This window comes from Rhinatrema bivittatum, chromosome 5 (genome assembly GCF_901001135.1).
Source record: "Rhinatrema bivittatum chromosome 5, aRhiBiv1.1, whole genome shotgun sequence".
In the NCBI taxonomy this organism is placed as follows: domain Eukaryota; kingdom Metazoa; phylum Chordata; class Amphibia; order Gymnophiona; family Rhinatrematidae; genus Rhinatrema; species Rhinatrema bivittatum.
In genome coordinates this window covers 102,360,318-102,378,648 of record NC_042619.1, presented here as the reverse complement: position 1 = coordinate 102,378,648, position 18,331 = coordinate 102,360,318, and the positions used below count along the sequence as shown (strand labels likewise).

Genomic DNA, 18,331 nt, shown 5'->3' with positions numbered 1-18,331 from the left:
GCCCTATCACAGAAAACTTTTCTGTCAAAGTTTCTAGAACTTTTGACTGGCACACTGAGCATGCCCAGCATGCCATAATCCCTGTAGCCACAGGGGTCTCCATTCAGTCTCTTTTTTTCCACGCTGCAGTTTGCCTCTCGGTTAGGAGCTCTGTTAGAATTTCTCACCACTTTTCCTCATGGAAAAATTTGAAGTTTTCTTCATTAAAAATTTCCCTCTTAGGGGTCTCCCATCGCGACATCGTTTTTCTCATCACTCGGTGAGTAAATTCCACCGTCTTCGGTCGGTTCCTCCTACCCTGTCCTCTGTTCCCATAGGCCACCGACCTTTTTCGCGGTCCCTTTTTTCTATTATGGCGACGGGCTTTAGAAAATGCCCGGAATGTCTGCGTACCATGCCGATTACCGACCCACATGATGTATATGTGCTGTGCCTCGGCTCATCACACGATGTCCGTCGATACCCTAGCCGCGTACAAATGACCCCGAAGGGCAGGCATTCTTCAGAAAGGCCTCGAGGCAGGAAAACATGAGGTCAGAGCTGCATATAAGAACATAAGAAATTGCCATGCTGGGACAGACCAAGGGTCCATCAAGCCCAGCATCCTGTTTCCAACAGAGGCCAAAAACCAGGCCACAAGAACCTGGCAATTACCCAAACACTAAGAAGAACCCATGCTACTGATGCAATTAATTCTCCAACATTCGCCAATTCAAGGGAATCCCTGCTCTGCGGCACCTCCCCTGCACGGTGGCTCTGCCCAGGGACAACCAATTCCTTTGAGACAGCATCTTGCTTATCAGCAACAGGAATCAGTGCCAGAAGGTGGGCCTGGCTAAGGCATCTGACTTGCGAACAGAGGTCCAGGGCAAACTCGATCTCCCATGTACCGGCAATAATCTCTTCGGTGACAAGATTCAGGATGCAGTGGCTCAATTAAAAGATCATCATGAGACCCTGCGCCAACTTTCCACAGTAACAGCTGACACTCCCTCCTCTGTTCGAAAACCGCAAGAAGGGACCCTAGAAGACCCTTTTATCGTTCACGCAAGTACAACCCACTTAACATCTCGCATGAGACCATCCAAACCACCTCAGAGAGGACAACCACAGCAGGCCAAGACATCTAGATCTCAGCCAGCCCCGCAAACGGGCCCAGCCTCTGGATTTTGAAATCTGTCCAGAGAACAACAGCCACTCCCTCAATCCAAGGCCAGAATTGCCTGTAGGAGGTCGGCTTCATCACTTTATCAACAACTGGCACCGCATTACAACCGACCAATGGGTACTATCCATCATAACCCAGGGGGGATACCATCTAAATTTCCACATGGTACCCCCGGATTCACCACCCAATCCACTGTGGTTCCGAAGAGATCACACAAGCCTTCTAGAGTCAGAACTACCCACCCTACTGAGCACCAGGGCTGTGGAAACCGTTCCCCTGGCACAGCGAGGCAGAGAGTTCTACTCCCGCTATTTTCTAATTCCAAAGAAATTAGGCGGCCTCCGACCCATCCTAGACCTCCGCAATCTTAACAAATTTCTACAAAAAGAAAAATTCAGAATGGTGTCCCTAGGCACCATGCTTCCCCCTTCTACAACAAAAGGATTGGCTCTGTTCTCTGGATCTTCAAGACGCTTATGCACACATTCCCATATTCCCCACATCACGGCAAATACTTGCGCTTTCTAGTGGAACATCAACATTTTCAGAACCGGGTCCTGCCCTTCGGCCTGGCCTAAGCACCCCATATATTTACAAAGTGCTTGGCAGTAGCTGCGGCCCATCTGCGCAAAAACAGCATATACCTGTTTCCTTACCTGGACGACTGGCTAATCAAGAGCCAATCCAAGTAAGGAGCTCTCACCACTCTCAAGCTCACTATCAATCTGCTACATTTGTTGGATTTTCTCATCAATTACCAAAAATCCCACCTAAATCCATCTCATCTCCTTACCTTCATCGGAGCAGGTTTAGACACCACAGTCGCAAAGGCCTTCCTGCCCAATGACCGCGCAGAAACACTCTCCAAGCTAGTGGCATCTCTGCGCACAAAGAAAACAGCTTCAGCCCATCAATTTCTCACGTTGCTGGGCCATATGGCTTCCACGGTCCACGTCACTCCTATAGCCAGGCTAGCCATGAGAATAACTCAATGGACTTTGAAATCTCAATGGCTACAAGCTACTCAACCTCTTTCCTCCCAGATCCAAGTAACTGACCAGCTACATCTCTCACTTCTCTGGTGGACAAACAATGCCAATTTGCTAACAGGTCTACCCTTCCAGCAACCAGTCCCTCTAGTGACTTTAACCACAGACGCATCCAACTTGGGTTGGGGAGCTCATGTGAACAACCTTCAAACTCAAGGGACTTGGACACAACTCAAAGCAAAGTTTCAAATCAACTTCCTAGAACTTCAAGCCATTTGCTATGCTCTATTTGCGTTCAAGGACTGCCTCTCACACAAGACTGTTCTCATACAAACAGACAACACAGTTGCAATGTGGTACTTGAACAAACAGGGAGGCACAGGCTCTTATCTCCTCTGCCAAGCAGCCGCACAGATCTGAGCCTGGGCCCTTGCACACTCCATGCATCTTCGGGCCACTTATCTGGCAGGCAGAACGTAGTAGCAGATCACCTGAGCCGACATTTCCATCCCCACGAGTGGTCACTGGATCCTGCGGTAACAAACAAAATCTTCCAAAGCTGGGGTCAACCAACAATAGACCTCTTTGCATCCAACCTGAATCACAAAGTGGATAGATTCTGCTCTCTGCACAGGCAGCAAAACACGTTAGCCAGGGACACCTTCGCTCGCCCTTGGAACACAGGCCTTCTATACGCGTATCCCCCGATACCGGTGATAGCCAAAACTCTCGTGAAACTACAACAGGTCAAAGGGTCAATGATACTCATAGCCCCGTGTATGCCTCGACAAGTATGGTTTCCCATGCTTCTCGACCTCTCCATCCGAGAACCAATTCGCCTGGGCACAGTGCCCAATCTCATAGCTCAGAACCAAGGCACGCTGTGCCGTCCAAACCTTCAGACCCTATCCCTCACAGCCTGGATGTTGAAAGCTTGATCCTACAACCGCTCAACCTTTCAACTAAGGTCTCTCAAGTGCTTGTAGCCTCACGAAAGCCTTCCACACGAAAATCCTATCATTCTAAGTGGAATAGATTTACCATGTGGTTCACGCAAAAGGAATCGACCCCTTTTCCTGCCCCACTCCATCTCTATTAGACTATCTCTGGCACCTTTCAGACTCTGGTCTCCAGACTTCCTCAGTGAGGGTACACCTCAGAGCCATCTCAGCGTACCACAAGGGAGTAGGGGATGCCCCGATAACAGCACAACCCCTTGTGAGTCGGTTTATGAGGGGCCTGCTGCAACTTAAGCCCCCTCTACGGCCACCAGTTACTGAATGGGACCTAAACATGGTACTTACAAGGCTCATGCGCTCCCCGTTTGAGCCTTTGCACTCCTATGATGTTAAATTTCTTACATGGAAAGTTTTCTTCCTAGTAGCCATTATATCTGCTCGAAGGGTTAGTGAGTTACAAGCACTTGTCACATACTCACCATATACAAGGTTTCTCCATGACCGAGTGGTACTCCGCACTCATCCTAAATTCCTTCCCAAGGTGGTAATGGACTTTCATTTGAATCAGTCTTATAGTCTTGCCCACCTTTTTCCCAAGGCCTCATTCTTACCAGAGCGAGAGAGTTTTACACACCTTGGACTGTAAACGTGCACTTGCATTTTACCTAGACCGCACTGCAGTCCATAGGAAATCCACCCAACTCTTTGTGTCTTTCGATAAAAATAAACCAGGAGTTGCAGTGGGCAAACATACTCTCTCCAACTGGCTAGCAGACTGTATCGAATACTGCTATGAGAAAGCAGGCCTTCCTCTTCAGGGATGAGTGAAGGCACACTCAGTAAGAGCCATGGCAACCTCGGTAGCTCACTATCATTCAGTACCGATTGCTGAGATCTTTAAAGCTGCAATATGGAACTCTCTTCACACATTGCAGCCTGGACAAGGAAGAACGTCAAGACTCTGCCTTTGGCCAATCCATCTTGAAGAACTTATTTCCAGTATGATCCCAACTCCTTCCACATCCACCTGCTGTGATTCCCAACAGTACACCAGTTGTTTTGCCTGTTGCACAAGTTATATGCTGTTGGTCCAGCTAAATATGAGTCAGCCTGTAGCTTGCTAATCACCCACATGTGAGGATTACCATCTTGCTTGTCCTGGGAGAAAGCAGAGTTGCTTACCTGTAACAGGTGTTCTCCCAGGACAGCAGGATGTAGTCGTCACGAAACCACCCGCCACCCCGCAGAGTTGGGTTCGAATTCATTTTATTATATTTGTTCGCTCGCACCTTTTGCTACAAACGAGATTGAAGGGAGACCCCTGTGGCTAAAGGGATTATGGCATGCTGGGCATGCTCAGTGTGCCAGTCAAAAGTTCTAGAAACTTTGACAGAAAAGTTTTCCGTGATAGGGCTCCATATGCTGATGTCACCCACATGTGAGGACCCTGCTGTCCTGGGAGAACACCTGTTACAGGTAAGCAACTCTGCTTCACCAGTAAGCTCCTTAGGACATGATATACCAAAGGGGTTTTGTCATTTTGTGTCTAACTGAAAAATGCTTAGGATGTAGGTCACATCAGGAAAAAAATGGTTGACTTGGTGCTACTTTCCAGGCTCTATAATGTTTACACAAGAGCTCGGCAGGGCTCGCAAGTTCCAGCGTTGCCAATAGACAGCATTCACAGCTCTTTCTCTCACCTCGTCTTTCTTAAAATGTCTACAGTATTTGATTTCTGAGTTACTGATAATAGCTGAAACTAGGAAAAGGTTGTAGGGTGTGGCTTAGGAAGTAGCACTGTGTGCTAAGGTGCAGGGGATCTAAGTTCAGATCCTCTACCTTTCAGAGGCAGTTAGCCCTGGGCATACTGTTGTAGGTCATGTACTCAACACCAGGGTAGGCAGGAAGATTGCTGCTGCTGCTGCTCCTATTGTGATAGCTTCTGCTACCCAATGACTAATGCTCAGGGTGTAGCTCATAGGAGGTGCATCCCCTGATGTCTAGCCACCAAGAGGAAGTAAAACCACCTAGGCCTGCCATCTGAGGGCAGGAAGCTCTATCTACGGTCAGAGGAACAGTCCTGCCTATGAAAGCAATGAAGTTTTGACTTATAGAATAGCAGTTTGAGCTGGGGAGGGTCTCATAATCGAGACCAGTTTACCACTTTATCTTGAAGCATTGATTGTTTTGTAAAGCCTTTTCATTTACAGAGCTTTCCATTCTTTGCCTTTTTATGAAAACAAAAGTCTTTATTGATTAATTTTAAAAACATAGGTTGAATCGTGTTCACACTCCATGCGAGGTTAAAACCTAATCTGTTTTTAATGAGAATCAACAGAAATAGTCATTAATGTGGCTAAGAAGTTAAGTTATTTAATAAATTAAGGACATCTACTCTGAGTCAAATAGTCGATTGCAGATATGTTTTATTTCTAGTTCCATTTCTTAGTGAAAACTGCAGAAAAATATGTAAAAATAGAAAACTCTTGGCAATTGAGAATTGCAACCATTATTCTAAATTTGTCTTTATATCCTCTCCATTCTTCTTTCAACCTGTTCTGATTTCTGGTGCTGCTTTTCCACATCAGTATTTTCTCAGCCTTCCCCCTGTCTTTTATTCTTATAGACTGTCTGAGAGATAAAAGCAGTTTGATCATTCTAGCCTGCCTTCAGAATCCTGTTTGGTAGGGTTGCTAACTGGCTCCAAATTGTCAGGACATGTAGAGCCAGTCCTTGAGCAATCCCACTGCATGCTGGGACTTGTAGTTCTGACTTCCCTATTGTAGTCCCTTAGAAAAGCAAGACTATAGGTCTCTTCGTGCAGTGGGGTAAAACCAGGACTGGATTAGCCTGTCCTGAAAATCTGGAGCTAGTTTATAACCCTACTATTTGGGATTTTCTGAATCTCCTCAACTGTGTAGTCAGTGTCAAAAGGACATGTACGGTGTCAATGAACTAAGATGTGCTAAAATCGTCCATTAATGAACATTAATGGCCCATTTTCTGCCCCAAAACATCGCATTAAATGCCCAAGGGCATAAAACCTAATGTTTTGCGGCAGATACAGTGTATTTTGGATTCTGACACTTGCTAAATTTAGAATAGCTCTGTAATATCCTCTCTTTCTCTTCTTTTCTCCAGCAAGTAAAAATTAGAGTATCTTAAACCTCTTTGTGTAGGGCTTTTGTTGCAGGCAGTAGATACCATTTCTGAACTGCTGCCTTCCTATCAATATCTCTATGAAGTTGTGGCCTCCAGAACTAAACACAGTACTCAAAGGGGGGTCTCACCAGTGGCCTGTACGCAAAGACAACATTATCTCCCTTTTCCTGCTGGCGATACCTCTGCCTATGCATCTGAGCACACTGTTCCCTTTCCCTGATGCTTTACTACATTGACTTGGTATTGGCAACCTTCAGGTCATCTGAGATGATTATTTCTATCTGTCTTTCCTGTTTAACAGTTGCCAGGTCTTGTTTTCTACTTTGACAAGTGGCTAATGTAGTTTTGCGCCCCAGATACAAGATTTTATAAAGTTGGGGTTTGTTTTTTTTTTTAATGCATTGAAGAACAGCTTCCAAACTCTTGACCATTCTTCCAGTTTTTTTCAAGTCCCTTTTCGGTTTTTCCATCCCTTCCAGTTATTATCTGCGAACAAGTATACTGTTCTTTCAAGTCCTCTGCAATGTCACAAAGCTATTGAAAATAACTAGCCCTAGTACTAAGCCCTGAGGTAGCGTATTGGTCAATTTACCTTCATCAGAATGGACTCCATTAACCACATTCTGGCTTAGTTGTTCAGCCAGTTCCTTACCCAGTTTACAGTTTTCTGTCCTACTCCACAGTAGATAAATTGTTTACCATTTTTCTGGTCCAGGTAGGCAACATCCACTGCACCTCCCTGATTTACCTCTTTTGTCATCTTATAAAAGTACCCAGTTAAGTTTGTCTGACGGGACCTCCCCTTTGTAGAACCAGGTTGTTTGGGGTTGTGTACTTAACTCATTTCAAAGCGCTGCACTATTTTTTCCTTTAGCAGTGTTTCCATAGTTTTATCCATTGCTGGCATCAAACTGACAGGCTTCCTTCCTCTCTATTCCTATTTTTGTGGCATAGAACGCTGTTGGAGCCTTCCCTGTCTCCAAAGACAGGCTTTATAGAGCTGTCAGGGGGTGCAGCTCTTTCAGAATCCCATGGTGTATTCCATCAGGTGTCATAGCCTACTCTCATTTTTCCTATTCTGTTAATGAGTTTGCAATCTTTTACAATCGTACATGGATGGTTTCTCTTTGAAAATAAAGTATGCATGCTAAAAGTGCACATATTCCTTTCCCCCTGCTTTATTTTGTGTCAGCGCCTGAAGAGCATCAAAATAGCACATGTACAATTGCAAATTAGATGCCTGCATGCTGTTTTACTCCCCAACCTGAAGACCTTTTTAAACCTGGCTATGTGTACACACGCTATGGAAACCCATGCATACTTTTAACTTGGCAGAGGGAGGGCAATTTTTAACCAGGCAAATTTACTTGGGGTAAATTACTCTCAAAATTACCCACCTAAATTATTTGGCAAATAGCTGTTTTTCAGCATGAAAAATATAACACAAAGCAATAGATAATATTGGATTTATATTTGATGTGAGTTGTTTGAGATTGTTTTTTTGTTTGTTTTACAAATACTAAAATCTTTGCAACTCAGTAACCCTGATTTTTGTGGACTAGGTCCCACTTGAGATAATAACACAGTCACGTAATTCTTACATGGAAGCTGAGATTCATCCTTTGACACTGGAGGAACTGGGAAAGCAACTGGAAGAGGACAGTGGGAATTTCCAGATATACCTGGAATATCTTATCCAAGGCCTGCTGAAAGAAGCCAAAGAAAAGTTCAAGGGATGGGTCTCCTGCTCCAGCATAGATAATACCGAACTCACCTATAAAAAGGTAACCACTAAAGACAGTAAATTAAATGTGTGCATATATAATGTACTTTTTCTCAATATAATTTACATTATGGCAGATTGTGTAAACTAAGACAACCAATTTAAAATTGATGCTGTATGTACAGAGCTCAGGAATGTTTGCAATATTTTGTTTTATGATAAGATCTGTTGATGTTTCGGTGGCAATACACGCAATATGCATCTGTATTCAGTTTGATTAGATATTTCCAATAAAATAAGATTAGTCTAGAAGTTCTAATCTTCAGGGTCATTCCTTCCCATCATCACCTTTAGAGTTAGGTATTCACTAATGATTGCTAGCATTCCATACTGATGTTTAATTGCATTATAACAAATGACATTAAGTAATTAGTTAATATCACTAATTATTTTTAAAGCACTACTGTGCATTCGCTGTAAATAATTGGTTGATTTGATATTTCTTTCGTTGACCCTAGGTTGGAGATGGGAACCCTTTGAGACTATGGAAGGCATCAGTTGAAGTTGAGGCTCCTCCATCCGTTGTATTGAATCGCATATTGAGAGAGCGCCATCTATGGGATGATGACTTCTTGCAATGGAAGGTCATTGAAACACTTGACAAACAGACTGAAATCTATCAATATGTTCTGAATAGCATGGCACCACATCCCACCAGAGAATTTGTAGTCCTAAGGTATGTTGGAGATAGAAGCGTTTATATAACAAATATGTACAAACATATATAGTATAATATGCAATAATAATTCACATCTAATTAGTTGCTGCCTTCGAAACAGAATACAAATATGGTCTGCAGTCAAGTTGCTTCAGAAATGTGCAAACAAATTCTTCTTAGGAGGATTTTATAATATCCTCTTCAGAGTTTGAAAGAGAATGACAGCTTCTTGGAGAGAGATGGAAGATGAGAAAATAATCAAGATTTTAATTAGAACCTAGTTACAAATGGTTTCACTGACGTACAGAAAGATAATGTAACTTGCTTTGTCCAGAAGGCCTGGGTTATTTTCCCAAAGTTCAGGCTTCTGTTCTCTAAACACGCTTAGGGTTGAGTCTGCAGCTGAAGTAGAGATATTTAGCATATATGTGAAAAATCCATGCTTGCAAATAGGGCCAGATTTTCAAAAGCATTTACGCATGTGAAGCGGCTTTGAAAAAATTGCCCCGGTGTTATGCATATAAAAGTACCCAAGGGAGCAATTTAGTGTGTACTTTGTAATTGACGGAAGCATTTCTGGAAAGGTAGAATTGGGAGGCAGGGAAATCGGTTACATCCATGCTTTTGATTTTCAAAAGTAGGCACATAAATGTGCACATGCACATAAATGCCTCCCAATTCTACCACAAAGGTAGAATTGGGAGGCAGGGAAATCGGTTACATCCATGCTTTTGATTTTCAAAAGTAGGCACATAAATGTGCACATGCACATTTGCGCCTGCTCCAAAGCAGGCATAAATGTAGGCTGTGCAAGGAGCTTCGTTTTATGAATGATCGTAGGACATTTAAAAAGGCCCTTAAAACTTTCCTTTTTGAAAAGGCTTTCCAAAAATAGGAAATTCATTGAGCAGTTGCTGATGGGTGTGAAAAGGACCCAGTAGGTTGTTATGACAGATGAATTAAAATATAATATATACCGTATTTTTCGCTCCATAAGACGCACTTTTTTTCCCCCAAAAGTGGGGGGGAAATGTATGTGTGTCTTATGGAGCGAATATAAAAAAAAAACTAAAAATCTAACAAACCCCCCCCCCCTCCTGACTCCCCCAAGACCTGCCGACTTAATTTACTACAACCCCTCACCCTCCTGACCCCCCCCAAGACCTGCCAAACATCCCTGGTAGTCCAGCGGGGGTCCAGGAGCGGTGAGGGAGCGATCTCCTGGGCTTGGGCCGACGGCTGCCAGTAATCAAAATGGCGCCGATGGTCCTTTGCCCTCACTATGTCACTGGGACCGACCAATGGCAGCGGTAGTCCCTGTGACATAATAAGGGCAAAGGGCCGTAGGCTGCCAGTAATCAAAATGGCGCCGACGGCCCTTTGCCCTCCCTATGTCACTGGGACCGACCGCTGCTATTGGTCGGTCTCAGTGACATGGAGAGGGCAAAGGGCCGTCGGCGCCATTTTGTTTACTGGCAGCCGACGGCCGAAGCCGAGGAGATCGTTTCCGGACCCCCGCTGGACCACCAGGGACGTTTGGCAGGTCTTGGGGGGGTCAGGAGGGTGGGGGGTTATAGTAAATTAAGTCGGCAGGTCTTGGGGGGGGTCAGGAGGGTGGGGGTTGTAGTAAATTAAGTCGGCAGGTTTTGGGGGGGTCAGGAGGGTGGGGGGCTGTAGTAAATTAAGTCAGCAGGTTTTGGGGGGGTCAGGAGGGTAGGGGGCTGTAGTAAATTAAGTCGGCAGGTCTTGGGGGGGTCAGGAGGGTGGGAGGTTGTAGTAAATTAAGTCGGCAGGTCTTGGAGGTGGGTCAGGAGGGTGGGGGTTGTTAATTAATTTAAAAGGTTTGGGATGGGGTTTTTTTTTTGGGGGGGGGGAGGGGTTCCCAGAGAAAGAGAAAAGTTTTCTGATCTGGGGAGTGGACCGAAATGGCCCTCCCAGACCCGAAAACAAAATGGGGAGAAAAAAAAAAGCTATGCACTCCCCTAATTTGCTCCATAAGACGCCCAGACGCAGAGCCGGTTTAGACAATTTTTTTTTTTTTTTTAATTTTCCCCCTCTGAATCCTAGGTGCATCTTATGGTCATGTGCGTCTTATGGAGCAAAAAATACGGTATGTATTTTAACTTGGAGTGTATGTGAGTTGATGTTTTTAAATGCTGACTTTTATGTTGCTTTTAATTTTTTATTGCAAATATATTTTCATAATGATTATGTATGTAACTAAGTCGTAAACCGCTTAGATTGTTGATAGGTGGTATAGAAACTAAGTTAAATAATAGGGAGAATTTGAGAGTGAGTATATGAGAGAGTATGTGTGAGAATGAACATGTGTTAGAGAGTGTATGTATATGAGAGAGTGAGAAAAGAAAGGTTTGAGCATGCTCCCACACCCCAACTATTCTATAGCAATCTCAGGTTTACTTGAATAAAATATTCCTAGGTATGGAGAGCAGGAGACTTTTTAAAATCCTTTATTTGTTTTAATTATTGGGTGTTATTTGATGTGACTGCTGTTTTAACATATTTTATTGATGTTTGAGAAATTTTTAAAAATGTTATGTGTTTTTAATTATTGGATGTTCTGTTCATTAGTTGTTTTGAAATATTCCTTTTATTAGTAAGATTTTAATATTATGATAGATATTTTATATAACTTGAGTTTATTGTCTGATGTTTTATGAGGAATAGTGATGCTTCTGTTTTTCCATTGTTGTACTGCATAAGAGTCTGGCTTGTTGCGGTTTCCAGTTCAGTTTTTGTCCTCATGTTTCTATTTATACTTTATTTATGATTTCTCTATTCTGTATTTGGTGAGGTTCTATCTGTGTTCTGCATGTGTGACCAAGGTTAGGTGTTCTGGGCTGGTGTGTAATTTCATTAGCAGCCTGGCTTGTTCTATTTTCTTAATAGAAAATTGTTTATTGTTTTAGGGCTTGGTATAATATTTGCAGTGTTATCTTTTCATATGTGGAGTTGTTTCTGTTTGACTGCTGCCATTTAGTGCTGTTTTGGTATGGGTGACTTACTATATTGTAATTGTAATTTAGTTTACTCATGGCTTTCTGAGGGCCAAGCCCACACCAAATAAGCAGTATAATAAGGCTAATACCATATGGGTTCCAAGTGTCTTTTTGCAGAGTTTTTTTTATTTTGCTGAGACCACAGTAGTATATGTAAATATAATATACATGTTGTAATAAGTGATATTTTTAACTTAGAAGACTGAATGTCCTCTTTCATGTAAAATCTATTATAAATGAATAATTTTTTATTGTGTGTGTGGGGGGGGGGGAGGTGAGGCTGGGGCAGGGGCATATATGCAAGGCTGTAAGGTTCGTCTGTGACACCTAATACCCTTGCACCAGCCCTGGCCGCACCAGCTCCATGTGGGAAAGCAGGATTACATAAGGAGCTGTGCTGCTTTGGGTCAGTGGCTTTCCCCAGTCATGGCCAAGGCTTAATTTTTCTTTTTTCAAGCCCTGGAGGAACAGCATGGATCAGTTCTGGCTCTTCCTCCACTGGAGTAAGTAGGCAGAGCAGAGCACTGGGAGTCCATAAAAGCAGTAGACTCTGTGTAGCATACACTTTATGGGCATATTTCTGAACTTTAGATTTCCAGGCACCCTGAGATTGTTGCGGATTAGCAGGGGGAGGGGGCAACATCATGCTCACAAACTTTCGCACATACACACACTCGTATATTCGCTTATACTTTCACACGCATATTTGCTCATTCTTACACATTCACACACGATCTCATTCCTCTCATTCACCCACAGAATCTCACGTACATACTCACTCACTCAATTCTCCCTCTCTTCTACACACACACTCACCACAGCAAACCAAACACCTTCCACTGCCAAACACTTTGAAGTAAAGCAAATCCTTGCAAAAAAAAAAAAAAGACACCTAGAACCTTGCCATACCATCAGGCCGATACAGTAAAAATCGCGGGAGAGCGGGTGAGCGTCCGCTCTCCCGGCACGCGCACAGGCCACTCTCCTGTGCGCGCAATTCAGTAAATAAAAATATTCAAATTAGGGCCCGCGGTAAACAGAGGCACTAGGGACACTAGCGCGTCCCTAGAGCCTCTTTTTTGACAGGAGCGGCGGGTTTGACAGCCGCGGGTTTGACAGCCGACGCTCAATTTTGCCGGTGTCGGTTCTCAAACCCACTGACAGCCACGGGTTCAGAAACCGGACACCGTCAAAATTGAGCGTCCGGTTTTCAAGCTGCGGGCCAATTTAACATTTTTTTTTTAATTTTTAATTATTTTTAACTTTTGGGACCTCTGACTTAATATCGCCATGATATTAATATTGCCATGATATTAAGTCAGAGGGTGCACAGAAAAGCAGTTTTGAAATTAACGCCTACCTTAGCGTAGGTGCTAATTTCTGAATGTAAAATGTGCGGCTTGGCTGCACATTTTACTTACTGAATCGCGCGGGAATAACTAATAGGGCCATCAACATGCATTTGCATGTTGCGGGTGCTATTAGTTTCGGGGGGGGGTTGGAAGCGCGTTTTCGACACGCTATTACCCCTTACTGAATAATGCACTGTACTGTATCGGCCTGCATAAATCTCAGGACTCAAACTTACTTATGAAGAGGCAGCAATACAAATATTATACCAGGCCCTAGAGCGCCACCTACTGGGGAAAAAGTACAAATAGTACTGCTACAAATATCTATAGAGAAACTACACAGTAATAGAAATACTGCACCTCAATCACACATGTAGAATAGAGATCAGAGCTTTCCCTTATCTAATACAGACTAAGGGACTGTTTATTATATTTTTAGATTTTGCTTTTTGGCACTTCAAAGTGGATTACATTTAGGTCCTGTAGGTATAGCCCTATTGCTAGAGGGCTTATAATCTAAGTGAGTACCTGAGGCAATAGAGAATGGGACTTGAACCCTGGTCTATAACCTGCTGCTCTAACTACTAGGCTATTCTTCCCCCTATCAGTTAGAAACAGAAACATGCAGACAAAATTGAAATGGAAAACTTGAGAATCTAGACTCTGAACAGTGAATACAAATATGTAATGCACATTCCCAAAGATAGCATGTGCCAATCACTAAAAACGTAAAATATATATATATTTTTTGCCTTTGTTGTCTGGTCTTATTTTTCTAATCAGTTGGTCCTGGCATCTTTTTTCCACATTCCCTTTCTTCGTCTTTTCCTAATTTCATTTTCAGGGTCTCTTTTTTTTTTTTTTTCTTTCTTTCTGTTTCTTCTCTCTCCTGTCTTCTTCCCCTTTCTACCTCAAGCATGCACACAGGCTCTCACTCTCACATTCTCTCTCTCACGCATACACACACAGGCTTTCACTCTCATACGCTGTGTTTTTCTCACACACACACTCTTATTCTCACACGCTGTCTCCATCTCACATACACATACTCACAGGCTCTCACTCTTACACATAAGCATTCTCTTTCACGCACACACACACAGACTCAATCAAGGCCTTGGCCTCCCCTCACCTCTGGTTCTCCTCTTCTTGGACTCCTGCAGTGGGGTCCGTGGCAGCCCTGATCGTCTTGGGTTGCCATGGGTTCAGCAGACTTGTAATAGGCCTGCTTTTTTGGCCACCAATCAGCTCTGACTAGGTTTGATGCCCCTCCTTCTTACTGCTTACACAGCTCCTGCAACATATTCTGCAGGAAGGAGCACCCATGGTTTTTGGATGTTGTGCCAGAGAACCAGCAATTCTACCAAATTTCTGGAGTCTCCGGGCCAAATCTGGAGAGTTCCCAGGTATATAAATGGGAATGAGCTGGAGAGGGGAGGGGAGTGGAGGTAAGCTACAGTCACAGAAAGGGAAGGGTGAGCCAGGAGGGAAGTGCCTATGCAGTGTTAATGAGGCTTCTGTCTAAGGTGGCTGGGCTGAGCTCCAAGAGGTGCAACTGACTAGAACCAATGGGGCCGATGCAAAAAAAAAAAAAAGCGCGGAAAGCAGGCGCTGAAAAGTCATCGCCCGATTTCTTAATGTGTGCATGGCGCGCGCAAGGGGGGCACCGTGTTATATTGTAATTAGCGCGTCGCGTTAGCAAGGAGGTGCTAGGGTCGCTTGCGTGACCTTAGCGGTTACCAGCGTTCTGCCGGTTATGAACACCAACGCTGATAAACTCTGCGTCGGTTTTCATAACTGCAGTTCGCCAGTTATGAAAACCCGCATCGGTTTTCATAGCACAGCTGGCCGGTTATGAAAACCGACGCCGAGCATATCGGCGTCAGTCTTCAATGCGGCCAGCTGAGTTTTGTGTGGTTTTTTTTAACTTTTAAAAGAAGTACAGAAAAGCAGTTTTTTTCTGCTTTTCTGTACTTCTTTTCAATGCGCTCAGCTATTAACGCCTGCTCCAGGCAGGCGTTAATAACTGAGCGATAAATGTTGTGTTAGTAATATTCCGGTTGTATTATTTGATTGGAAAGTGTCAATAAAAATATAATAAAAAAAAAAAAAAAAATGTGCGTCTGAGACGCACATTTATTTTTTTGCATTTGGAGTGAATGAGTAATAACCTCATTCACATGCATTTGCATGTGATGAGCGCTATGCCATTCACTCCACGTCTGACGCACATTAAATAGACGCTAATTCCCCTATTGCATTAGGGGTGGATTAGCGCCTATTTAACCCACGTCCGACTGCGGGTTATACAGTGCGCTCGGGAGCTGCTTCAGCTTGAGAAAGGGCTGTCAACAAGCAAGAACTTTACATAATGAAGCAGTGCTGGAGCGAACGCACGTACTGCATGAGCACATGTGCTGAAGCACTACAGTGGAATGTGTGTGTCTGAGAGAGAGAGAATGTGTGAGTGTTTCTTTGTGTAAGAAAGAAAGACACACACACACATTCTCTCTGACACAAAGTGTGGGTTTGGGTGTCTTTATATCAGAGAAAGAGAGAGACACCAACATACATTCTCGCTCTCAGACAAAGACACACAGAGTGGGCGTATACCTGTCTTTATGTCATAGAGAAATATATACTCACACACACTCATTCTCTCACGTCTGTCTTTCAGACATAGACAAAGTGTGTCTGTGGGTGTCTGAGCGTGTGTGACACTGGATGGCAATGTGGTGGTCTCATTACTTGGCAACTGGTTCAATAGCTGATTGGTTGGCAAGAGGCTTTAACACCAGACCAGGAATCCAAGATATGCAAGATTAAAGCTCACAAGAATAGCAGTTTCTCTGTGCTGATTTCACGATGCATGAAATCAGCATGGAGGAAGTGCTAGCCCCACAAATTTGTAATACCATGGGAGGAGGTAGCAGAATGGGCTTTAGTGCCAATAGCAGCAATCTGCTCCTCCCCAGTACCACCCGGCAGCAGTGACAGTGGCAGCAGAGGAGTGAGAGAGGCTCCGAAGTTCCCAGCAACAGAAAGGAGGCCTTTCCCACAGTGAATGCATATGTATGAATGGGAGCCTGTCTGCGGTTTGTTTGTTTGTATGTGTGTGTGCGAGAATGAATGGTGCCTGCCTGGGGGTGTGTGTGTGGGTGTGTTTGTGTGTGTGTGAGAATGAATGGGTGCTTGCTTGGGCACTGTGTGTTTGTGTGTGAATGAATGGGTGCCTGCCTGGGGGTCTGTGTATACGATAATTAATGTGTGCCTGCCTGGGGGTCTGTGTATATGATAATGAATGGGTGCCTGTCTGCGGTTTGCTTGTATGTGTGTGAGAATGAATGGGTGCCTGCCTGGGACTCTGAGTATATGTGTGAGAATGAATGGGTGCCTGCCTGGGGGGTATGTCTGTGTGAGAATGAGTAAGTACATGTGTGTTTGTGTGAATATGAGAGAGCCAATGAGAGTGTGTGTGCATTGTGGTGGGATGGGGGGAGAGAGAGGGTCTTAGAGTCTGTGTATGAGAGTGTATATGTATCTATGAGAGAGAGGTGTGGGTAGGGTATGAGAGCATGTATGTGTGTTTATGTGATAGTACATGTGTGCTAGATAATGGACATATGAGAGAGAGAAAATGTTCCCCTAGCCCCCTAATCCTAAATAATCTCAGGGTAACTGGAAATCAAGTTCCCAGGTATAGACAACAGAGGCTTCTTTAAATGTTTATTAGTTTTAATTATTGGGTTTTATTTAATATGCTGTTTTGAATTAGTTTATTGGTGCTTAGGAAATTTAAAAAAATGTATATGACTTTAATTAATAGATGCTGTTCTGTTTGTCAGTAGTTTTGAAATATTTATTTTGCTGATTTTAATCTGTTCTTGTGTGTGGCAGGAATATTGTTTTCCCAATAGATATTGCTTATTTCTACTGTTTGCTGCTATCCTGTGTATGGCTGAATAATTAAAAAAAACAAATTATCCAATAGATAAAAGTTTTTATTTCTGCTGGATCTCACTGTGTCTTGTGTATTGTGTTGGTATCTTGCTAGTTATTATTTAAATTCCCTCTGTGTTTTTTAAAAGAGAAATTCAGGGCTCTCCATACCAGACTTTCTGGGTGTGATGTGCAATCAGTTGCACAGCAAGGAGTATCCAACTAAGCACTACTAAATTTTAGTTAGAGACAGCAAGCACATGTGACCTGGTTTCTGCTTGGATACGTTTAAAAAGACTAATTTAATATAACTTTGTTTATTTTTCCCAATGTATATTGCTTTTATCTTTGCTGTTTATTCCTTCCCACCCTCCCCTATCCCTCCCACCACTAAATAGTTTTTCCAAGGACTTTGGTTAAGTGAATAATATAGGACCGAAATACCAATCTCAAACTTTTTTATTAGTACCTATTAGCAAAATATATTTTATTCAGTGCAGCAATTGTGGTGCTTGTGTCCCAAGACCTAGTATTCAGTGAATTAAGGATTGTCTAATTTGCCTTCAGCTGTCTACTATGAATAAGGAGCTAATACACTTGAAAGAGAAATTGTCCAAGTTTCATATAACCTCCCCTTCCTTGCAGCATCTAGAATATCTCTCCCATCTCCCACAGAGGAGTGGCAGGAGCTGGTCAATGAAATTGGCATGTCAGCCCCAGGCAAAACAGGAAGAGGGAAGAGAAAGTAACAAAATCTATCAGTTTACAAAAGCAGAAAAGGTGACTAGGAAGAGGAACTGGAAAGCTATGACCACAAATGCTCGCAGTCTGGGCACCTGGAGTATTGTGTTCAGTTCTGAAGACCATATCTCAAAAGGGACAGAGACAGGATGGAGGCGGTCCAGAGAAGGGAAACAAAATGGTGGGGGACTTATGAGGAGAGATTGAAGATTTTAAATATGTATACCCTGGAAGAGAGGAGGTGCAAGGAGGGATATGATACAGACCTTCAGATACCTAAAAGGTTTTAATGGTGCACAATCAACAAACCTTTTCTGTTGGAAAGAAATCATTAGAGCAAGGGGGCATGTAATGAAACTCCAGGGAGGATGACTCAGAACCAACGTCAAGAAATATTTCTTCACAGAGAGGGTAGTGGATGCCTGGAATGCCTCCCAAAGGAGGTGGTGAAGACTAAATCAGTGAAAGATTTCAAAGGGGCATGGGATAAACACTGTGGATCCCTAAAGGTTAGAGGATGGAAATGAAGAAAAGAGTGCATGGGGTTACAACCCTTACGG

General features: G+C 43.4%; 1 protein-coding gene across 2 annotated transcripts in view; it reads left to right on the top strand.

Annotated features, from left to right (window-relative positions):
• The window catches only part of STARD13 (StAR related lipid transfer domain containing 13), a 336,460-nt gene that overhangs the window by 302,072 nt on the left and 16,057 nt on the right, over nucleotides 1–18,331 (top strand). For both annotated transcript variants that reach the window (XM_029602676.1, XM_029602677.1), the window contains exons 11-12: nucleotides 7,841–8,062; nucleotides 8,520–8,737. In XM_029602676.1, the coding sequence (XP_029458536.1) occupies nucleotides 7,841–8,062; nucleotides 8,520–8,737 (440 nt within the window). The remainder of the gene's footprint in view (nucleotides 1–7,840; nucleotides 8,063–8,519; nucleotides 8,738–18,331) is intronic.